The sequence below is a fragment of the Pygocentrus nattereri genome, chromosome 23 (genome assembly GCF_015220715.1).
Source record: "Pygocentrus nattereri isolate fPygNat1 chromosome 23, fPygNat1.pri, whole genome shotgun sequence".
NCBI lineage: Eukaryota > Metazoa > Chordata > Actinopteri > Characiformes > Serrasalmidae > Pygocentrus > Pygocentrus nattereri.
The window spans coordinates 1,081,737-1,098,874 of record NC_051233.1 but is presented as its reverse complement, the minus strand read 5'-3'; the positions used below and the strand labels follow the sequence as shown (position 1 = coordinate 1,098,874).

Here is a 17,138-nt window from a genome sequence, read left to right as displayed (position 1 = left end):
ATTAAAATGATCAGAAGCACAAAACACTGAAGGTAAACAGTTTCCATCAGGGAGAACCGAGTGGCTCTGAAATCACTTTTTACACACAAGCAAAGTTTCAGTTTCAGATTTATTTACAACTTAGTTCCAAGTTTAAGTTGAATAAAAACTGGCTTTAAACTCAGGATCACAGATGAGCTCCTTTACTATGTTGATCTGTAGGCGTCTGTTCATAAACATAAACCAGCCCAAGCTCATTTACTATAAAATGAAATGGTGTTTGTAGAAATTCAGAAAAAAGCCGCGTCAGTCTCGACTGCATATGTGGACATATTTCTATATTGAGCTCTATTTACACAAAGTTAGGTTAGTTCATCATTTATGTTGAACAGACTCTCCCAAAGTTTTACGCTGCTGCGCTGACGTTGAACCGCGTGCTGCACTGGGTCGGTATGACCAACAGGTCAAAACCAGCTCTAAACAAAGTGACCGCTGGGCCCTGATTGGTGCTCTGGCTTTGCGCTTCTTTCGTTTTGACATGTTACGTTTTTATACACACAGAAACCAAAAGGAACGACAGATTTCTCAAAATGTAGGAGGAAAAAGTCGGATATTAGACTCTGAAATGTAGTGGAGTGAAAGGAGAAAGTCGCCCAGAACGGAGAAACTTCAGTACAGATACACCAAAAATACTAAAGTACAGAAACTCATTACATTTACTCAGATACTCAGTTACTGTCCACTACTGGTTCTGTAAGCTTATTTACGATTAGAAAATCAATATATAGTTCTATATAGAAATGCTTGCATGCTTAAATGGTTCTCTGCATGGTGAAATTGTTCTTTAGATGTTGTATATGGTTCTGTATAGCACCAAAAAGCATTTTGCTGTTGTTACAAACTTGACATCATACAAAATAGCAGAACCCTTCTTGGTGCTATATAGAACCCTTTCCAAAAACATGCCGTACAGAACCATATACAACACACTCTCCGTCAATCCGAAGAACTGTTTCACCATGAGTGGAACCATTTAAGCATGCAAATAGTTCTAAATAGAGCCACTGCCTTCACTGAGGAACCCATTATTTTCCGTGTGTATGCTTACCGATGTGGAAATTGCTCTTATAGCCAACTTTAAATGAATGAAATGGGAAAAAAGTCAAAGTAGCCCGAGCGTTTGGCTCTGATCTTGTGGAATGAGTGAATAATCTTGGCAAGAAAAGCAGTAAAGTGAATGTCAGAGTTTGTGTGTTTATGGTTTGAGCTTCAGTGTAACGCTCATCTGACCAGAGGAAACACAATGAAAGAGTGCGGAGAGGAGGGTTTATCTGTTTTATTATTGTAACCATAGCACGGCGGTCATGCCAATGAGGACCCATGCACATCATCTACACAAAGGACACCTCAAACACTCTGCTCTAAAGGAGAAAAAGGATAAGACACTAGGTTTCACCCTCTCTTCTGACCTGATGTGGAAGATCCCTGGTTGTCCATGACGTTTCAAGTAAACACTTTTTTTTGGTGTATTCACCCCCCCAAACCCCCCACCACCACCACCACCCCCGAACTCCCACATACAATCAGAACAGGAAACGGTTCCACTCATAAACTCACGACAGTCACTCCACCAGCAGCACTACAGCAGAGATCATATACGACTGAACCTGTCCAAGAACAGCGTAAAAGCAGCTGTAAGGAATCACCTTATCCACCTTCTTTCATAGCTACTGCTGTGAGGCTGGGTGAGCTTTACAGATCGCTGGTAAAAATCCCATTAAACCTAACGAGAAACTGTAGAACGGACTCGGTTTATATCACAATACCTACATTTAGAGTCGGTTATTCATTCAGCCTAATGAGAAACTGTAGAACGGACTCGGTTTATATCACAATACCTACATTTAGAGTCGGTTATTCATTCAGCCTAATGAGAGATAACCGACTCTAAATGTAGGTATTGTGATATAAACCGAGTCCGTTCTACAGTTTCTCATTAGACTGAATGAATAACCGACTCTAAATGTAGGTATTGTGATATAAACCGAGTCCGTTCTACAGTTTCTCATTAGACTGAATGAATAACCGACTCTAAATGTAGGTATTGTGATATAAACCGAGTCTGTTCTACAGTTTCTCATTAGACTGAATGAATAACCGACTCTAAATGTAGGTATTGTGATATAAACCGAGTCCGTTCTACAGTTTCTCATTAGGCTGAATGAATAATCGACTCTAAATGTAGGTATTGTGATATAAACCGAGTCCGTTCTACAGTTTCTCATTAGACTGAATGAATAACCGGCTCTAAATGTAGGTATTGTGATATAAACCGAGTCTGTTCTACAGTTTCTCATTAGACTGAATGAATAACCGGCTCTAAATGTAGGTATTGTGATATAAACCGAGTCCGTTCTACAGTTTCTCATTAGACTGAATGAATAACCGGCTCTAAATGTAGGTATTGTGATATAAACCGAGTCCGTTCTACAGTTTCTCATTAGACTGAACGAATAACCGACTCTAAATGTAGGTATTGTGATATAAACCGAGTCTGTTCTACAGTTTCTCATTAGACTGAATGAATAACCGACTCTAAATGTAGGTATTGTGATATAAACCGAGTCCGTTCTACAGTTTCTCATTAGACTGAATGAATAACCGGCTCTAAATGTAGGTATTGTGATATAAACCGAGTCCGTTCCACAGTTCCTCGTTAGGTTTAATAGCATTTTTTCCACCGTTCTGTAAAGCTCACCTGACCTCACAACAATAACTACAAAAGGAAAACTGAAGTCCGTTGTCCTTCCTTAATACCAAGTTTAGAGAAGAAATAAGCATCTGAGAGGCTCCACTGTCTGTTTATACAGAAGGATTGTGTATGTGCAGGTTGTGGAACAGTTTAAAGCACTTTTTACTCACAGCCTGGAGGGAAACTCACTCAGAATAAACACCAACAGCGACCTGGAGGCCTTCAGCCGTGGGCGATTGACAAGCGTTCAGTGTGGTAATACTCAGCAGGCCTACTTGTTGCAGTGCCAGTGAAAGGAACAGCCCAGCAAAACATGCCAACAGGGCGTTGACGGAAGGTTAGCGAGAACGCTAATGCTAACCGATGGCTATTCACATTTAACTACTGTTGGCAACAATTAGCTAGCATTTTTTGGCGTAACTCTTCCTTTCACTCAAATCGCAGCTACATACAATACAGCGCTAAACAGTGCTGTCCGGGAAAACAAGCATTTCGAAGCAAACTTGAGGGGCTACAATGCAAATGCGATGCAGGGAACCTTTTTCGTAGCCTATTAGCATGAAATATGGCCTAGCTACTCTATAATGAGAGTTATAACAGCTTTATTACACTGTTCAGGGTTAAAATCTACTACGACATGGATGGTCTCTAACGCTAGTGGGGGGTGGACGACGTACGCCTCTTTAGACTGGAGTTTATTTCTCGGTTAAAGGTGAACCGTATTCGGCTTATTCTAAACTTGGGGGAGAGTAAAATGTGGTTTAAGGAGTTATTGCTCCACGTTTCTCACGTCCCTAGTGAGCACTTTAGCCAGTCATACCAGTACAAACATAAATAAATACCGCATGTGCGCACATACAACACGCATACATACCCACAGCTAACAGCTAGCTCACACTAATACTGCTCTCTGTTAGCGATAAAGAAATAGCACATTCATCATCATCATCATCATCATCATCACTGTACGTCGGTCTGTAAGACTGCGGCTGCGGCTGTGCACGTGGTAGTATGAGGAGCGCGAGGCTGATGGGTAAGTGTGTTCACTGAAGATATTCACGCATTGAAAGTACATTCAGTATCCGTCAGTTTCCAGAACCTCCTCTTCCTTCCCTCTTCCGCTCCGCTTGCTTCATCCACACTCGACGCTCCGTCACTGACTCCTACCTACCAAAGAGACAGAGGACGATCATCGTTACTATCGCATTATTAAACTTTTAACATTTAAACAGAGTCGCTCAGAGAGGATCGGTGTGAAACGCTCTGTTCTAGATAAACGTACCGAGTCAGAACCGTTCACAGTGGTGGTGATAGGAACCAGACGTCCCTCTAAAAGCTCCTACAGAAAGTTCCTACATGAACTGGTTCTGAATTCACTGCCTGATGACTGAGACGCTGTTTTATGAGAGTTTAGAGAACTTCAACTCCATTCATGGTGGAGGGAGACATGCAGGGCGCTGTGCGGCAAAATAGTCCCCAAAGAAAACTCATTATTCCAGATTTTCCACTGTTTTCCATCATCAACATTCCATATGAGCTCAGAAGACTCGTGTAGGTTCTCTGGTGGTTCTGGATGGTAAATAAAGTGTCTATATCTGTGTTGTAGTCATGGCGACGCCTGGTTCCCATCACCACCACTGTAAAGACGTCTGGACCATTTCACACCAAACCGCTCCGAATCTCTCGGGTTACAGCTCACACACTGAGTTATGGGGGAATTTTGTTGGAAATTGCCTTTGAAGCAATAGTTTGGTGAAAGATCAAATTCCCCCAGTTTTCCCCATCTCCTTCCCCCAGATGTGGATCAGCTAAGATCACAATATATTGCAATTGTGGGCCAATATATGCAGAATATTTAGGAATTGTGGGCCAATATATGCAGAATGTTTAGGAATTGTGGGGCAATACATGCAGAATATTTAGGAATTGTGGGCCAATACATGCAGAATGTTTAGGAATTGTGGGCCAACATATGCAGAATGTTTAGGAATTGTGGGGCAATACATGCAGAATATTTAGGAATTGTGGGCCAATATATGCAGAATGTTTAGGAATTGTGGGCCAATATATGCAGAATGTTTAGGAATTGTGGGCCAATATATGCAGAATGTTTAGGAATTGTGGGCCAATATATGCAGAATGTTTAGGAATTGTGGGGCAATATATGCAGAATGTTTAGGAATTGTGGGCCAATATATGCAGAATGTTTAGGAATTGTGGGCCAATATATGCAGAATGTTTAGGAATTGTGGGCCAATATATGCAGAATGTTTAGGAATTGTGGGCCAATATAGATCTTAGATCTGGACGATGATCTCTAAATTTTTTAAATGTTAACTTTCCGGTAAACGTGACCAATCTCATATTATCATATCATTTTTAAGGCATTATTTACCTATACGGTTCTGATATCATCCTTCTGTAGTGACGCACCTCTCTAAGCTCCTCCTCCTTACTGAATGTTGAGTTTGGAGGCGGGGCTGGTGGAGATGATTTTGTTGTCGCCGCTGGGGCTGCAGACCCCCTCAATCAGGTTTTTGTTGCAGTCTCCCAGGGTGGCACCCTGTGGAATTCTGGGATACGCCACGTGACCCGTCAGGTCCAGCAGGTCCTCCAGCGCCCGTGTGTTACTCACTCCGTTCTGTTGCACGTCCGCCACCGGAGAAAACTCCGGGATGGAGATCAGCTCCTCTTTTGACACGGGGCTGATGGGATAGGAAGGAGAGGCTCAGTGTTAAAGTGAAGGCTAAATATCTAATTTACACACTCAACTCCCCCCAATCCCAATCAGCCAGGACACGTTTGGCGTAGGGAAGTGCATTTTGACTTGTTTTAATATCCGAGTATCCATAAGAGCTCATCTGGGAAGGAAAGACAACAAAAGCTTTTCAGAAAAGTCAAAGAAAAACAGAGGTCACTTCCAGCATTGCATGTAATGCAACTGATTACACACGTCGAGGTATGTAGGGTATGTGTTTGGTTCTGATCACTTCGTCCTAACAGGAGTTTCAGCAGAATATTCGGGGCCTCTTTCAAGTGAATCTCCCTGTATAAGCTGGCTATCTGGGTTAGCACGGGAACTACGAGGCTACCGATGTCGCCTCTGCTGAAAAAACAAGCAGATCTATGCTGGTTCAGGTGGTCACCCATCACAGTCATAATGGATGACTAGCGTACCAGCACCCAAAACACATGTTTATGTTAGTCTGTGCTGTTTTTTCTGCTGCTAACTTCATGCCTAAATCAACCCACACAACATTCTGGAGGCATTGAGTATCTCTAACAGTCCTGATGATGTGGTTTCTGACTCTGTATGACCCACTGTTGTCTGGAAACATGGACAAAAGTACGGGCACACTTCAGTCTTCAATACGGCTGCTACTGTTTTTAGCTCTGTGACACACTTTAGTCCGTTTTTATAGCTGATTATCTTTGTAGCTGCAGCACAAAGCTGAAGAAGCAAGAGGAAAACGTGATGGGTTTGGTTTGGAACACGTCCACTAGTGGCCTCACCTGACTTCCATCGACTGAACTTCATCTTCATTTGCTCCACCCCTTTTCCCTACAGGCTCCAGGTTAATGAGAGGAGGCGGAGCCCGGGAAACAGGTAAAGGGGGGAGGGAGGCGGGGCTGCTGTCTTTCAATACCGGCTTTGATGTCACTTGGGATGGTGTCTGTATTATAATAAGAAATAAGTAATAATATAGTAAGTATAGTAAGTATAGTAATAATATAGTAAATAAGAAATAATAGTAATAATAACAATTTAAGTATAATTTATCAATAAAATGATACTAAAATTAATACTGAGAACAAATTTTTAATAAAATGTATATCCAGAAGTTCTTGTATTTCAAAAGATCAAATGTCAAAGCAGATCATTTGACGTAAGAATGATTGTAAATAGATTAGAGTGAATAATTTATGCAACACTTCAATTACAGTATAATTTAATTTAAATACAGTTTTGTTGTAATATGCAAATATCAGTGATTTTAAAAAATGGGCATTGGAAAAAAAAGAACATATAAGGCTTTCTTAGTACAACGCCTGGATGGTGGACACCTGTGAGCCCACCTGGTTTCCTCGGCCGTTCACCAGGGGGCCGTCTGGAGTCTTCGCAGTGCGATCCTGAGCTGGAGGCTGGACCTTCACTTGCTCAGACACTGGGCTTTTCACCTGGCTGCTGGGCTCCTGTTTCACCATCTGGGTGACTGGGTTGGAAGATGGTACCTGAGAAGGTACCTTTACCTGAACAGGTGATTCTGCCTGGGCACTTGTTTTAACTTGGGAAGGTGATTCTACTCGGACAGGTGCTTTTACCTGGGCAGGTGATTCTACTCGGACAGGTGCTTTTACCTGGGCAGGTGATTCTACTCGGACAGGTGCTTTTACCTGGGCAGGTGATTCTACTCGGACAGGTGCTTTTGCCTGGGCAGGTGATTCTACCTGGACAGGTGCTTTTAGCTGGGCAGGCAATTCTACCTGGACAGGTGCTTTCACCTGGGCAGGTGCTTTTACATGGACAGGTACTTTCACCTGAACTGGTGCCTCTCCCTGGGCAGGTGCTTTTACCTGGACAAATGTCTTCACCATAACTGGTGCTTCTACCTGGGCAGGTGCTTTTATCTGGACAAATGTTTTTTCCTGGGCAGGTGCTTCTGCTTTTACCTTGGCAGCTCCTGTCTCTCTGTCCTGCACTGGAAGCTGGCTGTTCTCTTGTTTTTGCACACTGTTTTTACCTGTCACCTTCAGCTGGGTTACCTGCACCTGCACTGCGGGACACTCGTTTTTTCTCACCTGGGCACTGCCCTCCTTCGCCTGACCTCTCTCCCCCTTCTGCTCTGTAGGTTTTTCACCATGTATCTGTCCGTTTGATGTGGGACTTTTCAGTTGCACCTTTGTAGGTGTGTTTCCTCCCTCTCTGGAACTCTCCACTCTCTTCTCTGCACTCTCCTGCTTGCGGACTGGCACAGGAACTGGAGTATTCACCTGGGTGCTCCTGGGTGGAGTCTTTACCTCACCATTCACCTTTGAGTTCACCTGGATTTCACCTGCAGAGTAAAAAAAAAACTACATCACATTCATTACACTGGCCAGTGCAAGTGATGGCGAGGGTAGCACATTACAGTCTGTCAGAGCGACTGTGTGGATCATATGAACATTATAGAGCTTTTTAAATGAAACAGTAGAAGCCGTATCGCCCCCTACGCTTCCTGTAGTGTATTACAGTCTGTCAGAGCGACTGTGTGGATCAAATGAACATTATAGAGCTTTTTAAATGAAACAGTAGAAGCCGTATCGCCCCCTACGCTTCCTGTAGTGTATTACAGTCTGTCAGAGCGACTGTGTGGATCAAATGAACATTATAGAGCTTTTTAAATGAAACAGTAGAAGCCGTATCGCCCCCTACGCTTCCTGTAGTGTATTACAGTCTGTCAGAGCGACTGTGTGGATCATATGAACATTATAGAGCTTTTTAAATGAAACAGTAGAAGCCGTATCGCCCCCTACGCTTCCTGTAGTGTATTACAGTCTGTCAGAGCGACTGTGTGGATCATATGAACATTATAGAGCTTTTTAAATGAAACAGTAGAAGCCGTATCGCCCCCTACGCTTCCTGTAGTGTATTACAGTCTGTCAGAGCGACTGTGTGGATCATATGAACATTATAGAGCTTTTTAAATGAAACAGTAGAAGCCGTATCGCCCCCTACGCTTCCTGTAGTGTATTACAGTCTGTCATAGCGACTGTGTGGATCATATGAACGTTATAGAGCTTTTTAAATGAAACAGTAGAAGCCGTATCGCCCCCTACGTTTCCTGTAGTGTATTACAGTCTGTCAGAGCGACTGTGTGGATCATATGAACATTATAGAGCTTTTTAAATGAAACAGTAGAAGCCGTATCGCCCCCTACGCTTCCTGTAGTGTATTACAGTCTGTCAGAGCGACTGTGTGGATCATATGAACATTATAGAGCTTTTTAAATGAAACAGTAGAAGCCGTATCGCCCCCTACGCTTCCTGTAGTGTATTACAGTCTGTCAGAGCGACTGTGTGGATCATATGAACATTATAGAGCTTTTTAAATGAAACAGTAGAAGCCGTATCGCCCCCTACGCTTCCTGTAGTGTATTACAGTCTGTCAGAGCGACTGTGTGGATCATATGAACATTATAGAGCTTTTTAAATGAAACAGTAGAAGCCGTATCGCCCCCTACGCTTCCCGTAGTGTATTACAGTCTGTCAGAGCGACTGTGTGGATCATATGAACATTATAGAGCTTTTTAAATGAAACAGTAGAAGCCGTATCGCCCCCTACGCTTCCCGTAGTGTATTACAGTCTGTCAGAGCGACTGTGTGGATCATATGAACGTTATAGAGCTTTTTAAATGAAACAGTAGAAGCCGTATCGCCCCCTACACTTCCTGTAGTGTATTACAGTCTGTCAGAGCGACTGTGTGGATCATATGAACGTTATAGAGCTTTTCAAATGAAACAGTAGAAGCCGTATCGCCCCCTACGCTTCCTGTAGTGTATTACAGTCTGTCAGAGCGACTGTGTGGATCATATGAACATTATAGAGCTTTTTAAATGAAACAGTAGAAGCCGTATCGCCCCCTACGCTTCCTGTAGTGTATTACAGTCTGTCAGAGCGACTGTGTGGATCATATGAACATTATAGAGCTTTTTAAATGAAACAGTAGAAGCCGTATCGCCCCCTACGCTTCCTGTAGTGTATTACAGTCTGTCAGAGCGACTGTGTGGATCATATGAACATTATAGAGCTTTTTAAATGAAACAGTAGAAGCCGTATCGCCCCCTACGCTTCCTGTAGTGTATTACAGTCTGTCAGAGCGACTGTGTGGATCATATGAACATTATAGAGCTTTTTAAATGAAACAGTAGAAGCCGTATCGCCCCCTACGCTTCCTGTAGTGTATTACAGTCTGTCAGAGCGACTGTGTGGATCATATGAACATTATAGAGCTTTTTAAATGAAACAGTAGAAGCCGTATCGCCCCCTACGCTTCCTGTAGTGTATTACAGTCTGTCAGAGCGACTGTGTCCTCCTCTGGGATTCAGCAGTAGTGGTATTGTTCCCACAGGAGGTTCAAAATAACTGACCGATAAATATTGCTGACTACCTGCCTCTCCAAGGTCTCTTCTGTTGTTCCTTGTTGACGGCCTCGTTCCTCCAGCGAGATGCCTCACTTATTTAGCTGCTTACTCATCACATTATTTCATTCTATACTTTCCTTCTTTTTTCTTTTTTTTTAAATTCCCAAGCCAACATTCCTTGGCCACACCCCCCCCCCCCCCCCCCTTTTCCAGGGGACATATTATTATTTCTTTTTCACTTTGTTATTAAAGTCACAGCTCATCATTTATTAATGATCATACAGATATAAGGTGATGTGGCACCACAACCACCCAACACCCCTCCAAACACTCCCTTTCCCTCTCTCTCTCTTACTCTCTCTCTCTCCCTCTTATTCTCTCTCTGTCTCTCCCTCTGCCTCTCTCTCTCTTACTCTCTCCCTCTCCCTCTCTTATTCTCTCTCTCTCTCTCTCTCTCTCTCTTACTCTCTCTCTCTCTCCCTCTTATTCTCTCTCTTACTCTCTCCCTCTCCCTCTCTTATTCTCTCTCTCTCTCTCTGTCTCTCTCTTATTCTCTCTCTCTCTCCCTTATTCTCCCTCTCTTATTCTCTCTCTCTCTTACTCTCTCTCCCCCTCTCCTTCTCTCTCTCTCCCTGTCTTATTCGCTCTCTCTCTTATTCTCTCTCCCTCTCCCTCTCTCTCTCCCTCTCTTATTCTCTCTCTCTCTCTATCTCTCTCTTATTATCTCTCTTTCTCTCTCTCTCTCTCTCTCTCTCTGTCTCTCTCTCTCTTATTCTCTCTCTCTCTCAGTCAGAGGGGAGTAATTGTACTGAAAGTGCTGTGTGGCAGTTTAAATATAGCCCTAAATGTCCTTGACTGGATGGCCTTCAGCTCATGCTGCTGAACTCGGGGAATCTGATCTGTCTGGCTATCAGAGCGCCACAGCCAGTCAGCACTGCGCAAACTCTACCACTGCGCACTGCTCACACACCGCACGCTCAGACTGCAGCCAGCAGGGGGCGCCATCTCTCACTCTGACGCCGGTTCTCTGTGTGCAGTAGCCAGAGGAGTTGTACAGGGCTTGAGAATGTGCTGCCGTGACCGGGTTAGTCTGGTCCTGAACAGCTGAGACCTTTCATACCTGCTTCGATTGATCCTGGCTCATCTGAAGCTCATGGACCTGAGCTGACCAGGTGTATCAACCTCACTACCAGAATATCAGAGCAAAGTCAGGGATGATTCTCGAGTAGTATCCAACTGCAGAGCCGCAGTGCTACCCCCTACAAGTGTGCCTCCAGTGGTTAATTTCAGCACTGCAGTCATACCTTCCAGCCCACACTAGAGAATTTTACCGTGACATTTTTTTAGTACCAAAGCTTCTGCAGTATGTAGTAATGCTGCTTTTAAGTGCAAGTGAGGTGGTAGTTTTGTACAAGGAGGATCTCGTTAACCTATCATGCGTGTCTAAGTGTTTTTTATGACAGACCGTTTGTTAGCTCTTTATTAGTATATATCAGTTTTTTGAATTTAGAATTTACAACAGTCGTGGGCTGGAGGTTAGGAAACCAGCCCTGTGAGTGGAAGGTCGCCGTTTCGATCCCCTCAGCCGACAGTCCATGACTGAAGTGCCTTGAGCAAGGCATCTAACCCCCAATTTCTCCCCAGGCGCCGTGCATAGGGTGTGTGTTCACTAGTGTGTATGTGGGTGTTTCACTGCACGGATGGGTTAACTGCAGAGGTCTAATTCCACAGTGTGTGAAAATTTTTCATAATAATGCCATAATACACTGAAACGACATTAAACTAAGAAATTACGACGACTATCATTAATTTTAAAAGAGAAAATTCTTACATTCATAGGTTTCTTTGTTCTTGTGCTCCATCTAGCATCATTTTCTTTTTCTCATAATGCTCTGTTTGGAGGGTCATGTAGCTCTAACACTTCGCCTTTTCCCTCTATCTCAACAACAATCATGACACCCTACCCCTAGATGTTCATGCACAAAACAGAGGGGTAAGGGCTAAGTGGTAGGGGCGAGGGGTAAAATGGTATTGGGATTAAGTGAGCAAAAAACAGTGATTCCAAAACTGTTCAAAAACGGATTAAAAGCTACAGAGAAAATGTGGCTCCTAACAACCACCTTTAAGAGCTAGTCAACCCCAAAACTGCCCCCATCAGATAAACAGCACTGAAAGCTTTGATCTCTGAGAGAGAGGAGAACATCAAGCTGCTTCAGATCTGAAAACATCCACAGGTGTTTCTGTCCATCCTTCCACTGTGAGAAGACCACTCAGCGCTGTGGGTCTGAAAGGACGTGTAGCTGATCAAGAAGAACCTCACTGAGAAAAGGAGATGACACATCAAACAAAGAAGCTGGACGATGGACTGACCACCCCAGAGTCCAGACCTCAGCACCACTGAATGGGTTTGATCACTTCAGAAAATCAACCAGCTTCTCAGACTGAGCTGCAGATTCTTTGGGGAGCTAAAAGTGAGAGAGACTGGGTTGGACAGAGAGAGAATGAAAGAGGCTGAGAGACTGAAAGAGAGACTGGGTTGGACACAGAGAGAATGAAAGAGGCAGAGAGACTGAGAGAGAGACTGAGAGAGAGACTGGGTTGGACAGAGAGAGACTGACAGAGGCTGAGAGACTGAAAGAGAGACTGGGTTGGACAGAGAATGAAAGAGGCTGAGAGACTGAGAGAGAGACTGAGAGAGAGATTGGGTTGGACAGAGAGAGACTGAAAGAGGCCGAGAGACTGAAAGAGAGACTGGGTTGGACACAGAGAGAATGAAAGAGGCTGAGAGACTGAGAGAGAGACTGAGAGAGAGACTGGGTTGGACAGAGAGAGAATGAAAGAGGCCGAGAGACTGAGAGAGAGACTGAGAGAGAGACTGGGTTGGACAGAGAGAGACTGAAAGAGGCAGAGAGACTGAGAGAGAGACTGGGTTGGACAGAGAGAGACTGAAAGAGGCTGAGAGACTGAAAGAGAGACTGGGTTGGACACAGAGAGAATGAAAGAGGCAGAGAGACTGAGAGAGAGACAGAGAGAGACTGGGTTGGACAGAGAGAGACTGACAGAGGCTGAGAGACTGAGAGAGAGACTGGGTTGGACAGAGAGAGACTGAAAGAGGCTGAGAGACTGAAAGAGAGACTGGGTTGGACACAGAGAGAATGAAAGAGGCAGAGAGACTGAGAGAGAGACTGGGTTGGACAGAGAGAGACTGACAGAGGCTGAGAGACTGAGAGAGAGACTGGGTTGGACAGAGAGAGAATGAAAGAGACTGAGAGAGAGACTGGGTTGGACAGAGAGAGACTGAAAGAGGCTGAGAGACTGAAAGAGAGACTGGGTTGGACAGAGAGAGAATGAAAGAGGCTGAGAGACTGAGAGAGAGACAGAGAGAAAGACTGGGTTGGACAGAGAGAGACTGACAGAGGCTGATAGACTGAAAGAGAGACTGGGTTGGACAGAGAGAGAATGAAAGAGGCTGAGAGACTGAGAGAGAGACAGAGAGAAAGACTGGGTTGGACAGAGAGAAACTGATAGAGGCTGATAGACTGAGAGAGAGACTGAGAGAAAGACTGGGTTGGACAGAGAGAAACTGAAAGAGGCTGATAGACTGAGAGAGAGACTGGGTTGGACAGAGAGAGACTGAACGAGGCCGAGAGAGTAAAGCACTGCATTAATGGCAGACTGACCTGGTGGGGAGAGTTGGTGGGACGGGGGCGACTGGAGCTCCAGGCTGTCGTCTCTCTGTGGAAATACACACACATCATTAAAGCCACTCCAGCTCTCCTCACTCACTTCCGCTCCAGTTTCCCTCTCTGACACAAATCAGGCCTATTAAAGTCCTCTCTCTCTCCAGGGCCGCACAGGTACCGGCACTGAAACTCCACTGAAACCTGCGGAGAGCTGAGAGCTTTAACCGCTAAATGACTGGTGCAAATGATATGTAACATTATAATTATATATAAATGAACCAGTCATTTAACATTATATATGCATATTATATATATACATACACACATATATACAGTTTCTATAAAATGTATAAAAGTGGCCGAACAGACGACTGATATTGATTTATATGCTAATGTTTGTACTTTAGTCCATGTTTATGGTTAACAGTGTGTCATACTGACATATTGTATGGGAAGGAGTTTCAGTTGTACTGGGAGGAGTTTTGTTTGTACTGGGAGGAGTTTCATTTGTACTTGGAGAGGTCTTGGTTGTACTAGGAGGGGTTTCGGTTGTATTGGGAGGGGTTTGGTTTTACTGGGAGGAGTTTCCGTTGTGCTAGGAGCAGTTTCATTGTACTGGTAGAAGTTTCAGTACTGGGAGGGGTTACGGTGTACAAACACCCAACAGGTTTTCAGGATCTCAGTCATATGAACAAGGGCATATGCTCATTTCATAAGCCAAAAAGCGCTAATTGGGTAGCCAGAAAGGCTGACTGATGAAAAATGACAATGAAAAATGTTTTTATATTCTGCTCATATTATTTTCACAAAGTTTCATGTTAAACAGCACCTTCATCTCCCCGTCGCTCTTCCTCGTCCTCTTCATGATCTCTTCAATTCGCTGGAAACAGAGATATTCACACACTGCTCAAGTCTGTTTACTTTTCCAAAAACTTTATCAGAAGGCCTACATAGAACAGAGACACTGATCATTTACAGAAGATCTAGTGAATAAAGTTTACAGCCTGTGTAGTGCCTAGTGTAAAGTTTACAGCCGGTGTAGTACCTAGTGAAAAGTTTACAGCCGGTGTAGTGCCTAGTGTAAAGTTTACAGCCTGTGTAGTGCCAAGTGTAAAGTTTACAGCCTGTGTAGTGCCAAGTGTAAAGTTTACAGCCTGTGTAGTGCCTAATGTAAAGTTTACAGCCTGTACAGTGCCTAGTGTGAAGTTTACAGCCTGTGTAGTGTCTAGTGTAAAGTTTACAGCCTGTACAGTGCCTAGTGTGAAGTTTACAGCCTGTGTAGTGCCTAGTGTGAAGTTTACAGCCTGTGTAGTGCCTAGTGTAAAGTTTACAGCCTGTACAGTGCCTAGTGTAAAGTTTACAGCCTGTACAGTGCCTAGTGTAAAGTTTACAGTCTGTGTAGTGCCTAGTGTGAAGTTTATATCTGGTGCATTGCAAAGTGAAAAGTTTATAGCTAGCATATCACTGGTGTAAAGTTTTGTGCACGGCTGGTTTTGTGTAAAGTTTGTAAAACCTTTTTCCTCTGCTGTCTCTCCTGTTCTTCCTGCTGCTTCATCTGCTCTCTCTCCATTCGCTGACGCTCCACATCTCTCTGTCACACACACACACACACACACACACACACACACACACACACATTCAGAAACTAGTGGTGATCAGCATGATAAACATGTTGTGTTGGATTGTCTAATATAAAAACAAAAAAAAAAACAATATATAATTATCAAATATATTTTTGAAATGATGTAAAATCAGTAAACTGTTTATTATTAATGTATTTATACTGCAGCGGAAAGGATGGCATGCCCACTCCAGGTGAGGGGAGACGACCTGCCCCAGGGGGAGGAGTTTAAGTATTGTAGTGGTGAAGAGGGAGTTGAGCCATAAGGCGAAGCTCTCTGTTTACCGGTCGGTCTACATCCTGACCCTCACCTGTGGTCATGAGCTGTGGGTAATGACCGAAGGAATGAGATCACGAATACAAGCGGTGGAAATGAGCTTCTTCACAGGGTGGCAGCTACACTCTGTGATAGGGTGAGGAGCTCGGCCATCCGGGAGGAGCTGGGAGTAGAGCCGCTACTCCTCTGCATTGAGAGGAGCCAGCTGAGGTGGTTCGGGCATCTGATCCGGATGCCCCCTGGACGCCTCCCGGTGGGAGTGTACCAGGCACGGCCTACCGGGACGAGACCTTGGGGTTGTCATAGAACCTGCTGGAGGGATCTCCAAGTATCTTCAAGTTGGCCTGGGAGCAGCTCAGGGTCCTTCAGAATGGAGGAAGTTGCCAGGGGACAGAGTCGTCTGGGATTCTCTGCTCTCCCGACTGCTACCGTGACCCCGTCTGGACTGAGCGGTTAATGGCGATGATGATGCATCACTAGAATTACTGCAGTGGAGCCTCCAGCGTCTGGCACTGATCATGACTTCTGTCTCTCACTGAGACAGAGAACCTGAAATGGTTCTAACTTTACATCACTTCCTCCTGGATTAATCTCAATATCTCTGAAAGATGTTCGAGCTCTAAGCTTCTTTGCCATAAAATCTCACTAGCTCTCATTCTCTCTTCATCCGGGGTCGACCAGAGGAGGATGGGTTGCTCCCTCCAGCCTGGGTTCCTCTCCAGGTTCCTTCCTCTTACTTGTACGGAGTTTTTCCTTGTCACTGTCGCCTCTGGCTCATTCATGGGGGGCTTGGACCCGGATTCAGTTCCTTACGTCTAAACATAGACTCCTTTTTATTTCCACATATTTTGACAGCACTTGTTGTAAAAAGTGCCATTCAAATAAATGTTGTTGTTGTATTTTACATTATATGCTATGGTATATTACAGTATCAATGGATTGTGGAAGTAAAATCCAGTGTATCCGAATGAATTTTACAGAGAAAAAACAGATCTTGTTTCTGTGCTGGATGGAAAATGATCTTAACTGTAAAATATCTTTTAAACTGTCGCACTTCTTGCTTGCAATGTGTGTAAAATCGCGAGGTACCTCAGATCTCGCTGAAGGTCCTGTGGCTCTAATGAAGTGCTTTATCAGGATCCACACTGAGTGGGTTTGTTTTAGAGCTCTTACCTCCGTCAGTGGCCGGAGGGTAAAAGGCTTTGGGGATGTACTGTAAAAGCATTATAACCTCTCTCTCCATCTGCGCCCGTACCTCCTTCTCTTCCTCCTCCCTCCGCCGCTCCTCCTGTTCCTCACGCACTCGCTCATCCGCTCGCTTCTGGACCTTCAGCTGCTCGGCTTTCAGCCTTACACACAAACACAAGCACGTACAAGCGCATCGTCACTGGTGGGAACCTCAGATCTTCACATGACCTGTAAACACCAGCTGCTTTTCACAGAGAATGGACCAATAGAAACGCTGGATTTCAGCTCATTCTGTAAACATTTCAATGCATTTATTTTATATAAACAATTTTTATTTACTGTCAGCTCAACTTCTCTCAAAGAGGAACTATTTTACCTTGGGTGTCTACTTTAACTCCAGTACAGGGTTTGTGAACTTCGTCCGGTTTGTTTTTATTATTGCCCCAAGCAAATAAAAAATATAGAATATAAAATTCCATTACTTTTTTCTTGGTGAGGACATTAAGTGACCACATT

The 17,138-nt window shown here is 44.1% G+C and overlaps 1 protein-coding gene across 4 annotated transcripts in view; it reads right to left on the bottom strand.

Annotated features, from left to right (window-relative positions):
- Positions 1-2,637: 2,637 nt before the first annotated feature.
- LOC108411994 (MAP7 domain-containing protein 2-like) overlaps positions 2,638-17,138 on the bottom strand; it is a 44,192-nt gene continuing 29,691 nt past the window's right edge. For 2 of the 4 annotated variants that reach the window (XM_017683828.2, XM_017683830.2), the window contains 8 exons: positions 16,690-16,783; positions 15,050-15,127; positions 14,366-14,416; positions 13,534-13,588; positions 6,809-7,785; positions 6,245-6,405; positions 5,165-5,436; positions 2,640-3,898 (listed from right to left, as the gene is read on the bottom strand). In XM_017683828.2, the coding sequence (XP_017539317.1) occupies positions 5,184-5,436; positions 6,245-6,405; positions 6,809-7,785; positions 13,534-13,588; positions 14,366-14,416; positions 15,050-15,127; positions 16,690-16,783 (1,669 nt within the window). In that variant the 3' untranslated portion in view covers positions 2,640-3,898; positions 5,165-5,183. Of the gene's footprint in view, positions 3,899-5,126; positions 5,437-6,244; positions 6,406-6,808; positions 7,786-13,533; positions 13,589-14,365; positions 14,417-15,049; positions 15,128-16,689; positions 16,784-17,138 lie in introns of all 4 variants that reach the window. The other 2 variants (XR_001856605.2, XM_017683829.2) reach the window with 2 other exon arrangements.